Here is a 20,388-nt window from a genome sequence, read left to right on the forward strand (position 1 = left end):
TCAAAACCTGAGCGGAATTATTGCGTCACGAGGAGAGAACTTCTAACAGTAGTTAAATCAGTAGAGCACTTCTATCAATACCTTTATGGTAAAAAGTTTCTAATCCGAACCGACCATGCCGCCCTTAAATGGTTGATGCAGTTTGAGAATCCAGAGGGTCAGATAGCCAGGTGGATCGAACGACTCCAAGAATACGATTTCAAGATTGAGCACCGGGCCGGAGTTAGCCACAGAAACGCTGATTCTCTTTCCAGAAGGCCATGCCCAGCAGAATGTTCCCACTGCGACAAAACGGAATCCAAAGAAGCAGCAGTGCTAAGAACGACGTCTGGACGCCTACTAAGATAAGGGAAGAATAAGAGAGAGATCCAGTTATACAGAAAATCCTAAAATGGAAAGAGGAAAACCGTCGACCACCTTGGCAAGAAATATCAAACCTATGCTCAGTAGTTAAGACGTATTGGGCCCAGTGGGACTCATTTATCATCGAAATTGGCTTGCTCAAACGAGTCCTGGAAAATGATGACGGTTCAGAAAAAAGAAGACAGTTGGTGATCTCAAAGATCAGAATAGCCGAAGTACTTCGTCAGTTACACGACAGTCCATCAGGAGGGCATTTTGGTGTAAAGAAAACCCTTCAGCGAATTCGGGAACGGTTTTATTGGATGAACAGTTCCGACGACGTAAAAGACTGGTGTAAGAAATGTACTATTTGTGCTACGAGTAACGGGCCTTACCGAAAAAGGAGAGCTCCTATGAGACAATATAATGTTGGAAGCCCGTTTGAAAGAATAGCTTTGGACATCGCTGGGCCATTTCCAGAAAGTGAAAATGGAGACAAGTACATGTTGGTAGTAATGGAATACTTTACTAAGTGGGTCGAGATTTACGCACTTCCCGACCAGAAGGCCGCCACCGTTGCAGATAAGTTGATCCAAGAATATATCAGCCGATTTGGAGTGCCTTTGGAGATCCATAGTGACCAAGGCAGGAACTTCGAAAGCGATCTATTTCAAGGAATATGTGATAGACTAGGCATGAAGAAAACAAGAACTACAGCATATCATCCGCAATCTGATGGTATGATAGAACGGATGAATAGGACAGTTGGCAAGTATTTGACAAAGATGGTGTCCGATCATCAGCGAGAGTGGGACCAATATCTTCCGTTCTTCACAATGGCCTACAGATAGCCATTTCACATAATCTTCACAATGGCCTGTTAACGAATCGACAGGCCAGACACCAGCCAGAGTCCTATTCGGACGCGAGATGCGACTACCTTGTAATCTAGAGTTTGGGTGTCGACCTGGAGAAGATGTAGCAGGTGAAGATGATGTGATCGAATTACGAAGAAGAATGGACAATGTACACGAGTTGGTCCGTTCTCACCTCCAGATCGCTAGTGACCAAATGAAGAAACGGTACGATACGCAAGCCGAAAAGGGATGTTTTAAGAAGAACGACAAAGTCTGGCTCTATAATTCCATTGAATTGCGAAAATGTTGTTCTCCCAAGTTACAGCAGTTTTGGGAAGGTCCATACCTCATTATGGAGAAGATCAACGATGTCATCTACCGAATAAGCAAGATTCCGAGGGGAAAGCCGATGATAGCACACCATAACTGGCTGGCGTCTTTCGAAGGTGACCACGACGTAGATGAAGAAGTGGAAGTAAACCAAGTCCAAGATGTGTCTGACCTCACGTTTGAGGAATTCATAGGTGCCTATGGAGGTACCGGTAAAGCAAGACATGGTGTTACCACTGAAGAAAAGCAAGATCTACTCGCGCTCCCCGATGACTACTCGCTGGCCCTTACCATCCCGGCCAGTATCAAAGACGCACCAGGGTTGGCATCCGACTTTCGAAGGAAGTTTGGTCGAGTTCCAGAACTTCAATGCCAAGTGCCAGCTCCCGGTAAAACCTTGAAACTCCAAGATGCATCAGGTTACCTTTTCTACCTGGTAACAAAAGACACTGCCCGTGACCAACCTACCTACCGAGATGTATGGGAAGCCTTACTTCAATTGAAAGAGCACGTACTAGAGTCCGGCGTGCAAAAGTTAGCCATGCCAAAGTTGGAGTGCCGCCAATTAGATTGGAGGGTTATCCGAAATATGGTGGAGGAGATCTTTAAAGACACCGAAGTCCAGGTATTAGTCTGTTGCAATCCGCATAGTTACTGGTGCGGAGAGAAAACCGTCCCTTGTCATTTTTATACAACTGGAAGTTGTAAAAGAGGGTCCAGTTGCCGATACCAGCATACCGTTCCAGTTCCAGTCCCGACAAGGTTCCAGGAGGAACCATCTTTTAAGAGGGTGGCAATGTTACGATAAATTCTGACCCAAAACCGTAAACATATTTATTACTAATATTCTCATTCATTCACGTATTTTTTAGGTAATACCTACCTGACACACGATGGGTCCCCCTCCGCTATAAAAACAACAATCGAACTTTCTGGAGACGAGCCGATGTAAAAATACCAGTTTCGAGACCATTCGCCGCTTTGTCTAGTCAAGAAGGCCATCGACTTTTCTAGTCTAACGGTACTGGGTATATAACAGGACTTTTTGGAGAAAACAAGCAGTCAAAAAAAGAAGCTCGCGTTCGCGTTTAAATTGTAACGTTCGTATAGATAAATTATGTAATTATGAGTCAAATAAATTGTTGTACAGTGCTTTAATAAATTGATATAAATTATCGTGTTTTAGTAAATTAAAATAAGAACAATAAATTAGAATTAATAAAAACATAACAATACCTTTCAATGTTGTCTCTGATAATCAAAAAGATTGGGATAGTTTAATTCCTCTATTCCTGTTAGTCTATAGAAGTTCCGAATATGAAGCAACTGGTTTTTCTCCATCAATGATGATCACTGGAAGAGAAATGAAGCTTCCTCAAGATCTTATTTTCGGAAGATTGTCTCCCTGCGAAGAAGAACGTTCATCCCCGACCTACATTGAAAATTTGAAAGAAAAATTAGAAAAAGCCTACGAATTTGCTCGTAAAAGTTTGAAGCTTCAAAGTGATAAAGCCAAGGCCAGGCTCGACATGCATGCTACTGGTACAACTTTCCCAAGAGGTGACCCAGTATGGTTATACAATCCCACACGTAAGAAAGGACTTTGTCCGAAACTTCAACGAAACTGGGAAGGGCCATATACCGTCCTGCAGAAAATAAATGATCTAATCTATCGCATCCAGTTTTCAGTTAGAAGTAAACCCAAGGTAGTTCATATCGAGAGACTAGCTCCATACCATGAAACTGATCCACCCCGTTGGCTTAATCGATCCCCGATAGTCCAGTTATTCGAGGCGAATAACTATAAAGGAGGAAGCAGTGTTACGAAAGATTTATCCCACATAGGAAACGTCCATTGATGAAAAAGAAGTAGTTCGAGAACATTCAAGATGACATCGAAAATTCTTGAAATGTCTAGTGAAGTTTGGAACGTCAGAAAATATATATAACAGATGTTTTTGACAGTTGGGAAACACTTGTATTTTTAATTTGGAATGTTTAAGTATATAGTTGTCAGTTAGTTAAAAAGTATTGTAATATTATTGGTGTTGAATAAAGTTAATTTTCAAGAAGTGTAACAATATATATATCAAACAACGTTAGTCTGGAATCCCTGCGACCTGTGCTGACCGTTCGTGAACTCTCTCGAACGGCATGGAGGAAGAAGACCGGTTTTATCGTAGGGGAAACTACTAGAAAATACTTGAATAATAAAATGTTTACAGGTTAAATATGAGTCAGATTTAGAGTAACAATATACTGATGACTTATTGATTCATAAACTATAAAAATATAATCAATATTATTGTCGACATAATAATGCTAATTCCGTGTGGAGTGTCTGTCTTCCTTCGGACGCGTCCCCAGGTGGTGGATAGGGGGACGCCCTAACCGGTCCCAGGATCGGCGGGTAGGTGGGAAATAAAATACCACCCGCGAACCAAAACAGACTAAGGTATGGTAACCCTAACAGAAGAGTCCCTGGTCCTCCAAGTCTGGGGGTTGGGCGTAGGGCTAACAACCCTACCCTGAAAAAAAAGAATTGTTAAGAAAGCTGAAAAAACAAAAACCGGACGGACCTTATGTAGACAATCTCGCAAACGAAAAAAGGATATTCGATTTGGATCATGGAACGTGAGAACATTGTACTCTGCAGGAGCGATGAGATGTCTCTTAGACACTCTTAACAAATATAATATGGACATAACAGCTATACAGGAGATGCGATGGAAAGGGACCGGTACTCTCCAGAAGAATCTGAATACCATATATTGTAGCTGCCATCAAACTCAACATATCTTTGGGGTAGGCTTTGTAGTTAGCAAAAGAGTTAATAACCTAATAATAGGTTTTGACGCTATAGATCATAGAATATGTGTTCTAAGAATACGTGGAACATTCTTTAACTACAGTCTTATAAACGCACATGCCCCCACTGAGGATAAAACAGACACAGAAAAAAAAGAATTCTATGAGAAACTAGAACAAACATATAGACAGTGTTCCAATAATGACGCTAAGTTGATTATCGGAGACATGAATGCCAAGGTAGGACAAGAGGAGATGTACAGACCAATCATAGGACCTTACAGCATACAGAAAGAATGTAATGATAATGGGACGAGACTTGTAAATCTCGCAGCATCTCTGAACATGACGATCAGTAGTACATACTTTCAACATAAACGTATACATAAAGTGACGTGGACATCGCCAGATGCCGCTTTTGGCATCAAATACCAAAATATCAAACAAATCAATAAAGAGTTCGAAGAAATGGAAAACCTTAATAGAGAACACGAATACAGAAAATTTTACAAACAGGTTAACACAAAAAGAAAAGTTTTCAAGCCACAAGCGAGCCAAGTCAAGGCCCTTAACGGAATTCTTTTAAATGAGAGAGTGGAAGTACTAGAAAGATGGCAGGAACATTTTAGTACGCTACTTAATGGAGAAAGTAGAGCTGAAGGTAGATATGATATAGAAATAGAACAGGAGGATACTGAACTACCAACTTTGGAAGAAATAAACAAAGCAATTCAGTCTCTAGCCAGAAACAAGTCACCCGAAGCAGACGACCTACCCGCAGAAATATTTAAATGTGGCGGTCAAACATTTGTAACCCTCCTTCACAAACTACTAATACAGGTATGGCAAGAACGCGGGTTACCAGAAGATTGGAATACTGGAATTATATGCCCCATACACAAAAAAGGAAACGTTCTTGAATGTTCCAACTTTAGAGGGATTTCCCTTCTTAATACAGCATATAAAATTGTGTCCCTGATACTTAACGAACGACTGGCACGGTATACTGACAATATAATAGGATCCTACCAAAGAGGCTTCTTGAAAAATAAATCTACCATTGATCACATATCATCCATCAGACAAATATTAGAAAAAACGACGGAGTACGACATAGACTGCCATTACATCTTCGTAAGGCAGCGTACGATACTATTGACAGGCCCCAATTATATTCGGCGATGATCGAATTAGGAATACCAAAAGGATTGGTAGAATTAATTAAAATGACAATGATGAAAGTCGAATGTAAAGTGCGCGTACAAGGGGATGTTTCAAAACCATTTAAAACCAACAGAGGACTGCGCCAGGGAGACGCGCTATCATGCACGCTCTTCAACTTAGCGTTAGAAAAAGTTATGAGAGATTCGGGAATAAACTTAAAAGGTACGATATATACCAATATATCGTACCTAAGAACCCAAAATGACGCAGTGGAGGCTTTCACACGTATCAAAAATGCCGCAGAAAACATCGGACTTCTGATTAACATCCAGAAAACTAAATATATGCCGGCCATATCAAGAATTCAACAAAATAACTTAGAGGTGCAACACGAAACGATAGAAATGGTAGAAGAATTCTGCTACTTAGGATTACTAGTAGACTACAAAAATAACACATCCAACGAGATAAAAAAAAGAATATGCGTGGCTAACCGCTGTTATTTTGGCCTGGGCCCTCAACTAAGAGCGAGAAGTATGTCAATAGCAACAAAGTGCAAACTTTATAAAACAATAATACGCCCAGTGCTCAGATACGGATCGGAAACATGGGCAATGACGACCCGAGATGAAGAGTTACTGCGAGTCTTTGAAAGAAAAGTATTGAGGACCATATATGGCGGAGTAAACGAACAGGGTCTGTGGAGAAGGCGATATAACTTTGAACTCTATAGACTTTTTGGTGATGCAGATATTGTGAAGACCATCAAAATAAACCGCCTAAGGTGGGTGGGCCACGTTATGCGGATGGATGAGAGTGATCCCACTAAAATAACTATGCTAAACAGGCCGGTCGGAAGAAGAAGAAGGAGGCGACCTAGACACTCGATAGGGAAGGATGGAAGAATGTTTTGAAGCAGGCCAAGGCTCACGAAGGGCTGTAGTGCCAACTGATGATGATAATAATGCTAATAGTTGCCTGTAGCCTCAGCAGTGAATTTTATGCATTTCCCTGTCCTTCTAACTCTTGGGATGCTTCGTTATAAGTGTTTATTATTATACCTTTTTCCTCAACAGTAAATGTCTTTTTTTATCTTTTTCTTGGAGGTGAAAGTTTTTCCACCCATATTTAATCAACGAAACCCACACAAAAATTTATTACAATTACACACAAAATTAATACAATTAATATATGTATGTGTAAATTTTTCAAACAATTGACTACTCCGTAAAAAATCTCAACAGCGGAAATGCAAAACACAAATAATGACAGTGTAAACAGTTCCTAGAAGGCGTCGCATCGTACCGGCCAGTACATGCATTCACTGATCACGCGTCCTTGAATTCTATCTTTTGAACAGTTATACATAGTATAGTAACACTAATCTAAACCAATATTTAGAATGATTCCGAAAATTGCTGTTAATAGTAAATAGATTATATTAAAAGTTATGTCGTACGGCCGTAGCGTTCTCTTGGTTTTCAGGGGTTTCTGGACGATCTACGACCGCCGCTCTCGAAGAGGATCTCAAGTTTCGAGAGTCCATCTTCGTTTCGTGGAGTTAAATTGGGATTCCGGCCTCTACGTGTGAAAAGCTCCGCCGAGCCTCTGTGGTAGGTGAGGGGACACCGGCAATCAGAATTCTCTAACAGTTCGAGCTTTCTTACAGACAATATTCTTACAATGACTTAATATTTGTGTTAGAATTCTGATGCTTGGTGTATGTCTCAAATTCCACAGAGATGTCGGCCTTCTCGCTACGTTGTAGCCGCGTTTCCTCTCCTCGAGAGAGGCACAAGAATGCCGGCAATGTCGACTCTTTCTACTGCCCGTCGCTTCGTGTTGCTACCTTTAGCTAACAGTATTTCCTATAGTTACTATTTGCATAAGGTTTCTGGCGACGAAGTGTTATAGAAGCTCGACGAGATCGGAAAAGCAATTATAAGTCCCCGTCGGGGTTTTCATTCGCTCTTTACCGTGACAGGCCCAAGGAACGCTGTGGTCAGTTCGACACAATTTGAAATAGTTCTAAGACCAATGTCTCTTCTATCTCAGAAAGTCGTGTTCTACTGCCAGGAAGCGTTTTGTAGTCGACACGCCGGTTCTCGTACTCTTGATAATTTAACTTCTAAATTGGATGAAGTCTTCTTGAGTTTGACGTCTTCGACGATAGCAGGATATTGGTTAAATAATAAAACTCAAAGTAGCGTGGTAGCACATCATATATATATATATATATATATATATATATATATATATATATATATATATATATATATATATATATATATTTAATAAATGATTGCAAAATGCGATGTTAGAGTCCGTATACTTTTTAACCAGGAAACATATAGCGTCCGTAACATAGGAGGTATATCCGCATATTTTTCTAATTCTCCGGACAGAACAACAGCGTTAAAGCAAGTGATGAACAAACGAATTGAACAACCATCGCAAACATGATGGAATTTTCAGTGCATGGCGATACAAACTGTATTTGAAAATCGACAGCATCGTGGAATGTTTTGAAAATATGTTAGAAAATCCTAAAACTTATAACACGGAGACCGTATAGTTCAATCCGCCGGTTTCGTAAAATGGTTTAATGATCCATCATTCAAATACTAGTTGGATTTCTTTTACAAAATAATGCCAGATGTTGACACATTATTTAAGCAGCTGCAGAAAATTGTAACGGACTCTTTGAAATTGCAATATGCTATTGACAATTTTGAGAAAATAGTTGTTTATTATAAACAGCCTACTATCTGTAACGGGAAGCCTTTAAAGTCTAGGGGGCGAAGAGAAGAGTATAAAATGAAAATCTGGATTTATCTGCGAGAAAAATTTGCGACAATATATTTCAAATTAAAGAGAACATAATTCAAATTAAAGAGAAACTTATGCCATGCGCTCTTCATTATCTCCATTATTAGAAGATATTTTTATTTAAGATTTGAGCAAAATATTGTGAACAAACATGACCAAAAACCCACAGTATGGTAAAAATATGTAGATAATGTGTTCTCAATTTGGCCTCATAGACTAGAAGCACTGAATAAGAAAACAACAACGAACAACCTTTTCTGGATGTATTAATTACAGAGGAGGATACAGGATATACAACAAACGGCTACAAAAAATCAACCCACACCAACAGATATTTAAATTATCACTAAAACCACAACATAAATATCAAAAAGGGAACACCTGCTCTAATGTAAATGCTTTTCAAGAAGAGAAAAAACTGCTAACAAAGGTTTTAACATAAAAATTATTAACCTTTGACATTTATAAACATAGAATTTTATAAGATTGAAGAAAGGAAACAACGTAACACCATAAGCAATCCAAAAAGATGACAAAAAAGACTTCTTGAAGATGACAACAATACCATATGTAACGGTTTATCAGAACAGAAAAATTATAAGGGATAGGAAATAAATACAACACCAAAATCATTATCAAGAGAAAAATCCAAGAAGCACCCCTTAGCTTACTTAAGGAAGAAAAAGCGTAGCAACCCATTAACAGAATGTAGTAGGTTCTGAATACCAATACTAAAAGAAGAAGTTAGCAACAAGAACATACCAATATTAATGGTTAAATAGAAAGTCAGAGACAGATCTTCTACAACTATACATAAAAGGTAATACATAAACACATACACAAAAATACATAATATATAAACAAACAAAAAATCAGAATTTGATAAATTCGAGTCCAACGATATTTCGTCCGTCCGTCGGCAAATTCAAACAGATAATATTTGTATGTTATGAAATTCGAGTAACCGATGTCCAGGGACGTACAATGGCGATATTGGTTGTTTCACCGACACAAATTTTTTGATACAAGTATTAAATCATAAAATAACAATGTGTAATGTGTATATTATAGTCAAAGAGCAGAAAATCTGATTTTGGAAAAACAAGCAAAACGTTATATTTCTTTGTTTTTTTAAATGGTTAAAAGTGAAACGTAAAAAAAATTATTACTCTACCACCCTGTCGGAAAAAATATTAGGTCATACAACGGCATCTTCTATAGGGCTTTTTGACGCTTCCCATTTGTTTCAGGCACTTGTTATATGTCACAATTTTAAGATATCTACGTCATACGTCTTTTGTATGTATAGTTATTGGTATATATATATATATATATATATATATATATATATATATATATATATATATATATATATATATATATGTATATATATAATATATATATATAATATATATATATATATAATATATATATATATATATATATATATATATATATATATATATATATATATATATATATATATGTATATGGTACTGGTCATACCAATAACGTATGACGTAGATATATTAAAATTATGCGACATATCATAAGTGCCTGAAATATATGAGAAGCGTTGAAAATCCCTATTAGCGTTTAACGATGACGTACATAGACGAAACTATGGAAAAGTATTTTACATTTAAGAAAATATTGTTTTAAACAAAGTTAGCAATTTATATTAAAAAACTGAGTTGTTTTAACTGAAATAATCATCATGTTAGCGTACCTTGTCTAAAATATTTCTCCTGCAGGCGAGCTCTCATTATCGTCACTATCCACCAGATTGATAATAAGTTGTCCACTGTTTGAAAATAATTGTCCTAGTCTTCTGTACATTTTCTACTTTCACTACACGGTTTACTGCTTTTTTCCAGTCGTAACTTGTAATCTCTGATAGTTCATATCGAATTAAATCAACCACTTTCGCGTCAAATTTTGGAAAACTATTTTTCTCCGAATCCGTTTTTTTACTTGTCCCCAAATAAGTTCGATAGGATTGAATATGCAAAAATAAGGTGGTAACCTCAAAACATTATGGCCATGTTGTATTGCAATAGTATCCAGTATATATTGTTTCTTATAAGTTTTAGTACGAAGCACTTCAAGTAACTGTTACTTATTATAGTTGTCTTCAAAATACAAATCATTTTCTGAGAGGAAATCTTTTAATTCCTTTTTTGAAGACAAACTGTTAGGAATTTTTTTGAGAAGCCTTGAGTGGTAGCTAGCATTGTCCATAACTAACACACTGCCCCGTGTTATATTGGGAAGTAGTGTATTTTTAAACCACTCTTTGAATATAGTAGAATTCATATTCTGATGATAATCTACACTACATTTTTCTATTTTTTTTTTTTTTTTTCGTAAATCATTAACCCATTTGGCACCCAAATATTTGCAGATCCACAGTGCACAATAATCATCCGAGAACCTTTATTCGAAGGTACTCCTTTCAACTGGCACCCAAGTGAACCATCAGTCCAACCCTTACTAAAGTAAATTCATTTAAGAGAAAAGTAGCGGTCAACAAATGCATGCACATAACACGCGAAACCCGATGTTTATATAATTGTACAGGGTTGTATTAAGATTCTAGCAGCCTATACCATCTGAATTTGAAATGAATTAATTTATAATTTTTAGGATTACTGTTAAAATAATAGTAATCAATGATTAATCTTTCAAAGAAGTATACTTAAATAATATTTTTGTAAACTGTCATTCACACATCATTAGTTAATTGTGGTATTAATCAAAAGGCAAAAAATAGACAGTTGTTTTTATACATTTTACGCTTTAAGACCAATATTTGGAAATAAGTAATAATATTATCATTAATGATACAGAAAGAGACCTCTTCTTGTGTAAAAGTTCGGGAAAATACTTATGCATAATTATAGGGTAGATAGACTTATACATTTAACATTACATTAACATTAATAAATAAAATTTATTAAGTCGACGTTTCGATATCGATTTAACATTTATTTGTGTCAGCAGAAACGAATGTATATTTAGAAGAATTGTGACATCACTATTTTTGACTTTGATGCCGGTTATGTCGAAGATGGTTCGAAATATCAAAATGCCGCTTTCAGATTTTGATTTAGGAGAAAAAACTATATATGAATCCATCGATAGATCGTCCCCAAAGTATTGCATAGGCGACAACGCACAAACGAACATACTTTGCGGATGTAAAACGAAACTTTTTCTTTGAAAATGATGAAAAAAACTTTTTACTATTACATATAAGTAATATCGAATTACGAAAAATAAGTACTGGAAAAGTACATAGGTACAATGAGTAAAATGGGTTACAGTTTTTCATTTTTAAAATATTCCATTTTGTTTATGTAATTTCGAATTATTTCGTATCTTTTATTTATCATTGCTACTCATTTCCACATCAAAAGCTAGATCCACCTTCAACCGGATGGGGGCCTTCTTCAAGAGCCACAACCTCTCTCTTGGTATAAAAGTAAGAATGCTGCGATGCTACGTCTTCTCTGTTCTTTTTATGGTGTTGAATCGTGGACCTTGAACGAAGATATGTGCAGAAAATTGGAAGCATTTGAGATGTGGCTATATCGGAGAATACTTAAAATCCCGTGGACTTACCGAGTCACCAATGAGGAGGTCCTCAGAAGAATGAAGAAGAACCGAGAGGTACTGACCACCATCAAATCTCGAAAGTTACAGTACTTTGGACACATTATGCGAAATAAATCCAGATATACCCTTCTACAAGCCATCCTGCTAGGAAAAATATTTGGACAACGGGTTCCAGGAAGAAGAACGTCCTGGTTGAAGAACCTCAGAACCTGGTTCAACACAACATCTATGCAGCTTTTCCGCGCTGTGGGAGATAAGGTGAAGATTGCCATGATGATCGCCAACATTCGTCACCGATAGGCACATCAAGAAGAAGAGAACTCATTTCCACACCACCATAGAGGTAGAGTTATAATGGTGCGTTTTTTTATGTGGTTTCCCCGGTAGGCCTAATCCACAAATACTTAAACTTAGTGCAAAATATTATTCTGAGAAACTTGATGTACTATCATCGTCAGGGTTTATTATAATTGAATCTACTCTGGCTTCTACTAAATTATCTAACTCCCACATTTTTGGTTCCACCTTTTGGGTAACATGCTGTACACAATTTTTCCATTTTTGCGGAGTTATGGTGGATAGAGCTTCATCAAATAAATTTTTCATGTCGGCAAACATAAAAGTTGTATTTTTAGCTGCTACATAATTTTTTATATCTGCCCATATCAGTTCTATGGGATTCAACTCACAGTGATATGGTGGCAATCTTAAAACAATTTTATTGAGAAGTGAGTCGTCAAAGGGGATGCTTTTTAGATGTAGCCATTCTTGGATATCCGCTTTTCTGGAAGATGTGGTGGGGATCTTTTCAGATTTTCTGGAATGATACGACGCATTGTCCATTACAATCACAGAATTTGCTTCCAATTTGGGTAACGTTTTTTCAAACCAACTCTCAAAACCTTTTCCATCCATTTCCTCATGGTAATCTCCACTTTTCTTTGATTCAAAACTCCATAGAGCGTCAGCAACAAATCCGTCTTCGCTGCCTATGTGACAAATAATCAGTCGCTTTCCTTTACCTAAAAATTCAAATATTATTTATCAATTTCAATGTTCAACAAAAAATATTACCTGATGGATTTTTCAGACCTGTCGAGAGTCCATCCAAAAATGCTTGTCTTGATGAGGTGACTGACTTATCAATCCATGTTTTTGATTTAGTATGACCAGCGTTAATCCAAGTCTCATCTAAATAATATATTTTACGATTGCCATTCCTATGATCTTTTATCTGCCTTAAAAATTCTCTTCTCCAGATTACAAGGTCATCTCTGTCTGTAAGCATACTGTTCCGGCCACGTTTTTCAAATTTGAATTGAAGTTTTTTCAAAAGCTTGTAAAACGTAGTACGTTTGAAATCAGGTAGATTGGGGTCGTCGTTGACCTGTTGTAGAACTCTATCTATCGTGGGAATTTCATTTCTAAAAAAGAATTGATGCACTATTCTTCTTATCGCTACCTTGTCAAAATCATCTACAGATTCGAGTTTGCCTTTACGAGTGGTACATTTTTTTGGTGCAACTAATGTGTGTGTAGTTTTATATTCTCTAATAACTTTAAACACAGAACTATCCGATACTCCAACTTTATCGGCTACTCTTTTCTCAACAGCGGACAATATTAACGCCGGATTTTCGTGTAACTCGTGCTTATACACGTTTACAATTATTTCTTTAACGTCTACGCTTAAATGGCCTTTTTTAGATCTCTTTTTGGGGGGAGTTAAAGGTATGTTTGCGAGTTCATCGGCAGAATCCGTGTCCGACATATTAATTTGTTTTAGTGACTGTATATACAAACCTGCAAAATATTATTTACAGGCTAATATTCTAATAAAATAATAGATAATAGATAATTGAACAGATATATTAAAAAGGTCAATACTCCCAATCACAATCTTTATTTTCAAGGTGTTACAGAAGCGACCGATTTCGAGGCTTACAATATTTGCCTCATCCTCAGACAAAGCAAAGAGTTTGTTTTGTTAAAAAACAATAATATAGATATCGGCAATAAGAAGTTTTCCGCTTACATCCAGGGTACTGTCTGTCTTCATCTTTTCCTTTATGACACTATCTATTGTAGTGAGGTGATATGTTGATCATAATATATGTTGTAAATAAAAGACTCTTGGGAATATGGTAGAGCATTAATGTGTTCTAACTGTGTAACTGTTGCTAAAGGTTGTTGTCTTTGATCCTTAAAATACTTCTTGGATGTTCTAGTTTTTTTTGTCAAAGTTTTTTTATTATTAAAAAGGTATGATTCTCTTCTGGTTTGTAATAAAATTAAAAGTGGTTAAAGACAAATACATATACAGTATAAGCTGCCACATCCGGACTGTATATAGTTTAAAAACTTGTGGAAGATGGAAAATCACATATTATGCAGTAGGATGTCCTTTTTTTGTTGTTTTTGTCACAGGTTCTTACAAGATTAAGACCTAAAGGTCTTTATTTTGTAAGACCTTTTATTTACATACATATATAATGATCAACATATCACCTCACTACAATGATAGTGTCAAAAGGAAAAGATGAAGACATCACAGTATATTATTGTTTTTTAACAAAACAAACTCTTTGCTGGGCCTGAGGATGAGGCAAATATTGTAAGCCTCGAAACCGATCGCTTCTGTAAAACTTTGAAAGTAAATATTAGATTGTGAGTGTTGACCTTTTTAATATATTTGTTCAATTATGGACTCACACTTGCAACCCTTTTATCATCATAATAATTATTATAATAGAGTCAGAATAATATTAAATTTACTTACTTCAGTTGAGAGAAAACAGCAAACACCTTAAAAATGTTCACAGTTCTAAGTTTATTTAAATAACACTATAATTATAAACCAACACTATAAATATACCAACACACATATATAGAGCTATTAAAAGTAAAAATTATATTTATATAATTCAACAGACATAAATATGATTACTAATATTAGTAAGGATTACTGAATCCATATCTGTTAAAACTGCAAATTATGCGTCTTTGTTTAGAGGTGTAGATTGTCGTTACTTGTGAGTTTCTACTTGTTACTTTTGATACGCTTTTGTATATAATCAGTTACAGTATAAGTGATTTTGTAACAAGTAGATACCTCTTCAGCATCTCTAGATACTTGGAATGAATATATCACGCGTCCCTAGTTTGTATATTCTACTTTTCTGTTAGGCGAATATAGTTTAGCGTTATCATGCGTGTCATACCATGTCTTGTCTAAATAATATATAGTCCGCTGTTGGTCTCGATATTCTTGAATTTTTTTTAAATAATCTAAACGCCAGTGTACTATCCTCTTACTTTCCATAATAACCACCCGTTTATCAACGATTTTGTATTTGAACCCAAGTTTTTTCAGCCGTCTACGTTAAGTGGTTTTAGGACAGCTTCTTCTCATCGCAACAAGCTTGGTGTATATAATATCAATTGTTGGTATTACATTTTTTTTTGTATTCCTCGTAAACCAAATTCCTTAAATATTTAGCAGTCACGATATTAATTTTTTTAGGTTTTCCAGCATCCGATCTTGTTTTTCTTTTTTTAACACCACTTTTCACGATGTCGCGCATGGTAGAATACGGAATTCCTATTAGAAAGGCTGCTTTTCTTATAATACTGCCTTTACAACTATTTTCAAGATCATTTTGAAGATTTTTGTAAACGTTCATACAAATTCTCTTAGATTGTTCAAACAAAACAATCCTTTTCTTTGGAAGTCTTAGACACTTTTCTATAGTTACAGTCTCAGTGTCATTGTTTTTTGTATCACTTACACTTAAAAGATTGTTGACTACTACACTTTCTCTACTACTACTTGGGTTCTCTTGCTTCCATGCACGAAAAACTGTAGGTGAGTTTTCCCATGGTCTAAAAATTTTATTTATACACAAATAGACAGTTTCAAAAAACAAACAACAAAAAAATACTCACAACAAAATTTCCACACAACTCAAAATTAAAGCAATGCACATCTATCTATAAACAAGCTAGTTGCAAAGATACAACTAAACTAAAAATTGGCAAGTCCAGTCCTTTTGATAAGGCACAAGCCGGTATTTTTACAACCGGATTACTCATCGTAAATCAATCAGTTTAAAACTTGAAAATTGATACTTGGCCATTAGTACAGTTAAAATTGTTAGACGGTTATATTTAGACGAAATATTAAGCAATACAATTGAAACTTTTTTCTACTTTTAAGGACAAAAAAGCAAGTTCATTAGCGGAACGTAATTCAAAATTATTCTGTACATTATATTTGAAGCATTATTTGGTTAAAACATCTCATTTTTGGTGGTAAAAAATATATTAAATGCATGTAATAATTTGTCTGGACTAAAGGTGGTAAAAGATGGTCTGAAAGTTATATTTTTGTTTGAATTGGCCGAAGGACGATAGAAAGTCGGTGCTAACTATATCAAACCTGGGATACAATACCACCCTCATAATTTTCAACTGAAAACATGGCTATTTGCGTACAAGATCAAGGTCAAGTAAGTAAACTGCCAAATTAGTAAAACAAAGCGGCAATTATTAAATATTTACAGATTAAAATACTTCTTATTTTTTAAAATAATCTTTTATGAGAACGATTTCCGAAATGAAAGTAGAAACGTCAAAAACAAACGTAAAATGTAATTTTTATTACTATCAATTTTCTCCTATTAACAGTTGTTAACAATTCCACCTCTTTACCCATTCGTCTTAATACCTCTGTGTGGGTCATTCTGTCTGTCCAAGGTATTCTCACTATGCGTCGATAGAGCCACATTTATAGAGCCGCTAACTTCTTTATAGTTGCTGCTGTTAACGTCCACCTTCAACTCCGTAAAGTAGCGTAGAGAGTACGTAGCATTTCGTGGCGCGCCATCGGAGGTTAACGCTTAGGTGGCGGTTGCTTAAGAGATTTCTCATTTTGATGAATTTGGATCTTGCTATTTCAATTCGGATCTTAATCTCTACGTCTGAGTCTCACTTATCATTTATTGTATATCCCAGATATTTAAATCGGTGTACTTTCAATACGTTCGGCTTCAATATTCAGGTCGATATGTTGAATGTTCTTTTTACTGATCACCATAAATTTAGTTTTCTTTCTATTGATCTTCAGTCCAAATTGGTTGCCAGTTGTATTTACTCTATTTAGCATCATCTGTAAATCTTTGGAAGTTCCTCAGTTGGGTTTCTTGAACTCTTGTCTTGATCTGTTCCAAGTATTTTTATGATTGTGGTTTTTAAATCATTAGAGAGCTGTTTCATATCTTGTCTTCTTTTCAGATGTTCATTCAACAGACTTTTACCGAGTAATATCGTGAATTGTTTTTGAGACAAAGAACATTGACTATTTGCTGCGCTTTTATAAAGAACATATGCATTTTTTCTTGTATTCTTGCATTCTGAAATCACATAAAAGAAAGCCAGAGGCCATATTTTTTATTATAAGTTTTTTATCTGCCTTTTTAAATTGCATTCCCTTCAGTTTCTAGTAAAAGAGTTGTGAATTTAAGATTTTTTTAGTAGCAATGGTACTTGTTTCTTTTTAAAGTATTTCGTACAGTTCTAGCAGTAATACCAGTTTCTTTTGAAATTAGGATGCTGTTACAAGGAAAATTGATTTCAGTTAGACTACTTACGGCAGTTTAATGCTGTTCCTATTCTTCATTAATTGCACGAGCTGGTTATTTTTTTTGTTTTCTTTAATCATCAGTCTGGCTATATAATAAAATAAACTGCTTTCATATTTAAGTTTTATTTCCACCGATTATATTAGATTACTACAAAGTACAAATTCAAATTCCCATCTCTTAACATTAAAATCCTATCTATCATCTGTCAGTTCTCTTCTTCTTATTAGAAAGAGGACAGAAAGGAGGTTTTTAGCGATTCACAATACCCTCCCTCGTTAAAAACCTTTCAAGCATAGAAAATTCTTAAATGTAGAGAAACTCATTACAGGTAGGCCTTTTGTAAGCCCATCAGCTTGTTGCTCTTTAGAACTAATATATCTTATCTGACTAATATGTAAAATACCTTTGTCTCTATCATAATTTATTTCTAAACCAAGAAAATATTCAAGTTTACCCTTATCCTTCAATTCAAACTTTTCCATTAACTGCTTTACAATATAGTTTATAAAATCATTATCAGGACCACAAATTATTATATCATCTACATAAATTAAAAGATATGTTGCAAAATTATCATTACTTGTAATATATAAACAAAAATCATTCTCGGACCTTATAAATCCAATTTCAAGTAAATAAGTGTTAATTTCTATGTTCCAACATTTTGATGATTGTTTTAACCCATACAATGCTTTATTCAATCTATATACTTCATTTTTACATTCTACTCCCTCTGGCGAATATATATAGACTTCTTCTTCCAGAGTTCCATTCAAGAATGCTGACTTAATATCTAGTTGTCTGAAATAAAATGAAAATTGATTTCCAATAGCCAAGATCGTTCTAATGGTGGTCATTTTCGCTACTGGAGAATAAATTTCTTCATAATCTGTTCCCTTTTCTTGTGCAAATCCTCGAACTACTAATCGAGCCTTATATTTATCACATTTGCTCTCTTCAAAAGGTTTAAAAGTATATACCCATTTCGTATCCAAAATATTCTTTCCAACGGGTTTTTTATCGACTATGTCCCAGGTACCATTTTTATTTATCGAATTAATCTCCCTTTCCATCGCCTTAACCCAGCAATCTTTATCAACCCTTTCTTTTACTTCTTCAAATGACTGTGGCACATCTTCAACCAAATTCATGGCACATAGAGCCATATAAGTCTCATAATCTTCTAACCATTTTGGTAGCTTTATATTTCTATTTCCTCTACCTTCTGCTCGACTTGTGCTCTGTTCTTCATTTCTTACTTCTTCATTAATACTAACTTGATCTATTTCATTTCTGCGGTTTATTTCCTGTTTTGCAATGTTGTCTACCCTATCCATACCTTCATCACGTTTGACCCAACTTCATCCTAACTTCTCTGCCTTCATCTAGTGTTGCCAACCCTTTAAAATAAAATTCATTTTCATTAAACCTTACATCCCTGGCAATAATAATTTTGTTTTTAGTTGTATTCCACAACCTATAACCTGTAGGTGCATAGCCCAACATTACACATTTTCCTGCCTTATCATCAAACTTACTCCTCAATTCGTCGGAAATGTGAGCATAACAAGTACTTCCAAAAACTTTTAAATTTCTAACATCTGGTTTTTTGTTGTTCCATATTTCAGCTGGTGTAACATCTCCATCCAGGCTTTCCGAAGGTGACCTATTTATCACATAACATGATGCCCTTATAGCTTCTCCCCAAAAAAACTTAGGAACCATTGAAGCATTCATAATGCATCTAGCTCTTTCCACCAAAGTATGGTTCATCCTCTCTGCCTTACCATTTTGTTGAGGTGTGTATGGTACTGTATAATCTAATAGAATGCCATTTTCTTTACAAAACTCTCTATATTCATTTGAAACATATTCACCCCCATTATCACATCTTAATTTAGAAACCTTTGAATTAAATTTTGCTTCTACAAACCTCAAATATTCCTTAAATTTACTGAAAACCTCACTTTTATTTTTAATTAAAAAAAGCATAGTAAAATTTGAAAAACCATCTATAAAAGTGACAAAATACTTACAACCATCAATTGTTTGTGGACTGATTGGCCCGCACACATCAGAATGTATTATTTCTAAAATTCTATTACTTTTTGTCCTGGTTGAGAAAGGTAACCTTGAAAACTTTCCCTGTATACATGGTTCACAAAAATTCACTCCGCCAATATGTATGTCTTTGTTTATTCCATCAACTAAATTCTTTTTGATTAATTTTTCTAGTGATTTAAAATTTAAATGTGAAAACCTTTCATGCCATCTAATAAATTCTTTATTTTGGTCATTTTGGACAGAGTAACATTTTTGTTGAACTACTTCAAAATTTATTTTGTATAAACCATCTCTTTTACCTAATCCTATTAAACAACCGTTCTTAATTAATTTTACAACACCATTTTCAAAAATTACAGTAATCTGAGACATTTCCAATCGTTTTACAGAAAGTAAATTTTTTCGTAACTGTGGTACATAAAAAGCATTTTCAATTTTACATTCTACTTGTCGACCACATACATTGCTAAAAACATTAATATTTCCAATACCAACTGCAGTAAATAGTTACCATTTTTTGCTAATGCTATATCTATAGGTTTATCCAAAATTACCAAATCTGTAAATATACTTTTATCATTTAGTAAGTGATCAGTACATCCTGAATCAATCACAAATTCTAAGTTATTCACTGTTTCACTATTAACTACATTTTTACCTATTTCAGTTATAAAACATACCTTAGACACTTCATCAGTTGTATCATCAATCTCATGTGATCTATCCTGCTGTTG

General features: G+C 35.2%; 1 protein-coding gene across 1 annotated transcript; it reads right to left on the bottom strand.

Annotated features, from left to right (window-relative positions):
• Positions 1-12,371: 12,371 nt before the first annotated feature.
• LOC140442238 (uncharacterized) lies at positions 12,372-13,719 on the bottom strand. Its single transcript, XM_072533313.1, has 2 exons — positions 13,023-13,719; positions 12,372-12,970 (listed from the first exon to the last, which is right to left on the bottom strand). Exons 1-2 carry the CDS (start codon positions 13,717-13,719, stop codon positions 12,372-12,374), a joined length of 1,296 nt encoding a protein of 431 aa, XP_072389414.1.
• Between the last annotated feature and the right edge of the window lie 6,669 nt (positions 13,720-20,388).

This window comes from Diabrotica undecimpunctata, chromosome 5 (assembly GCF_040954645.1).
Source record: "Diabrotica undecimpunctata isolate CICGRU chromosome 5, icDiaUnde3, whole genome shotgun sequence".
NCBI classification, from domain to species: domain Eukaryota; kingdom Metazoa; phylum Arthropoda; class Insecta; order Coleoptera; family Chrysomelidae; genus Diabrotica; species Diabrotica undecimpunctata.

Coding starts and splice junctions, on each gene's coding strand:
- LOC140442238 (XM_072533313.1), bottom strand. CDS start 13,719: ATGTCGGACACGGATTCTGCCGATGAACTCGCAAACATACCTTTAACT. Junction 12,971..13,022: donor AGGTCTGAAAAATCCATCAG/GTAATATTTTTT, acceptor TTGAATTTTTAG/GTAAAGGAAAGCGACTGATT.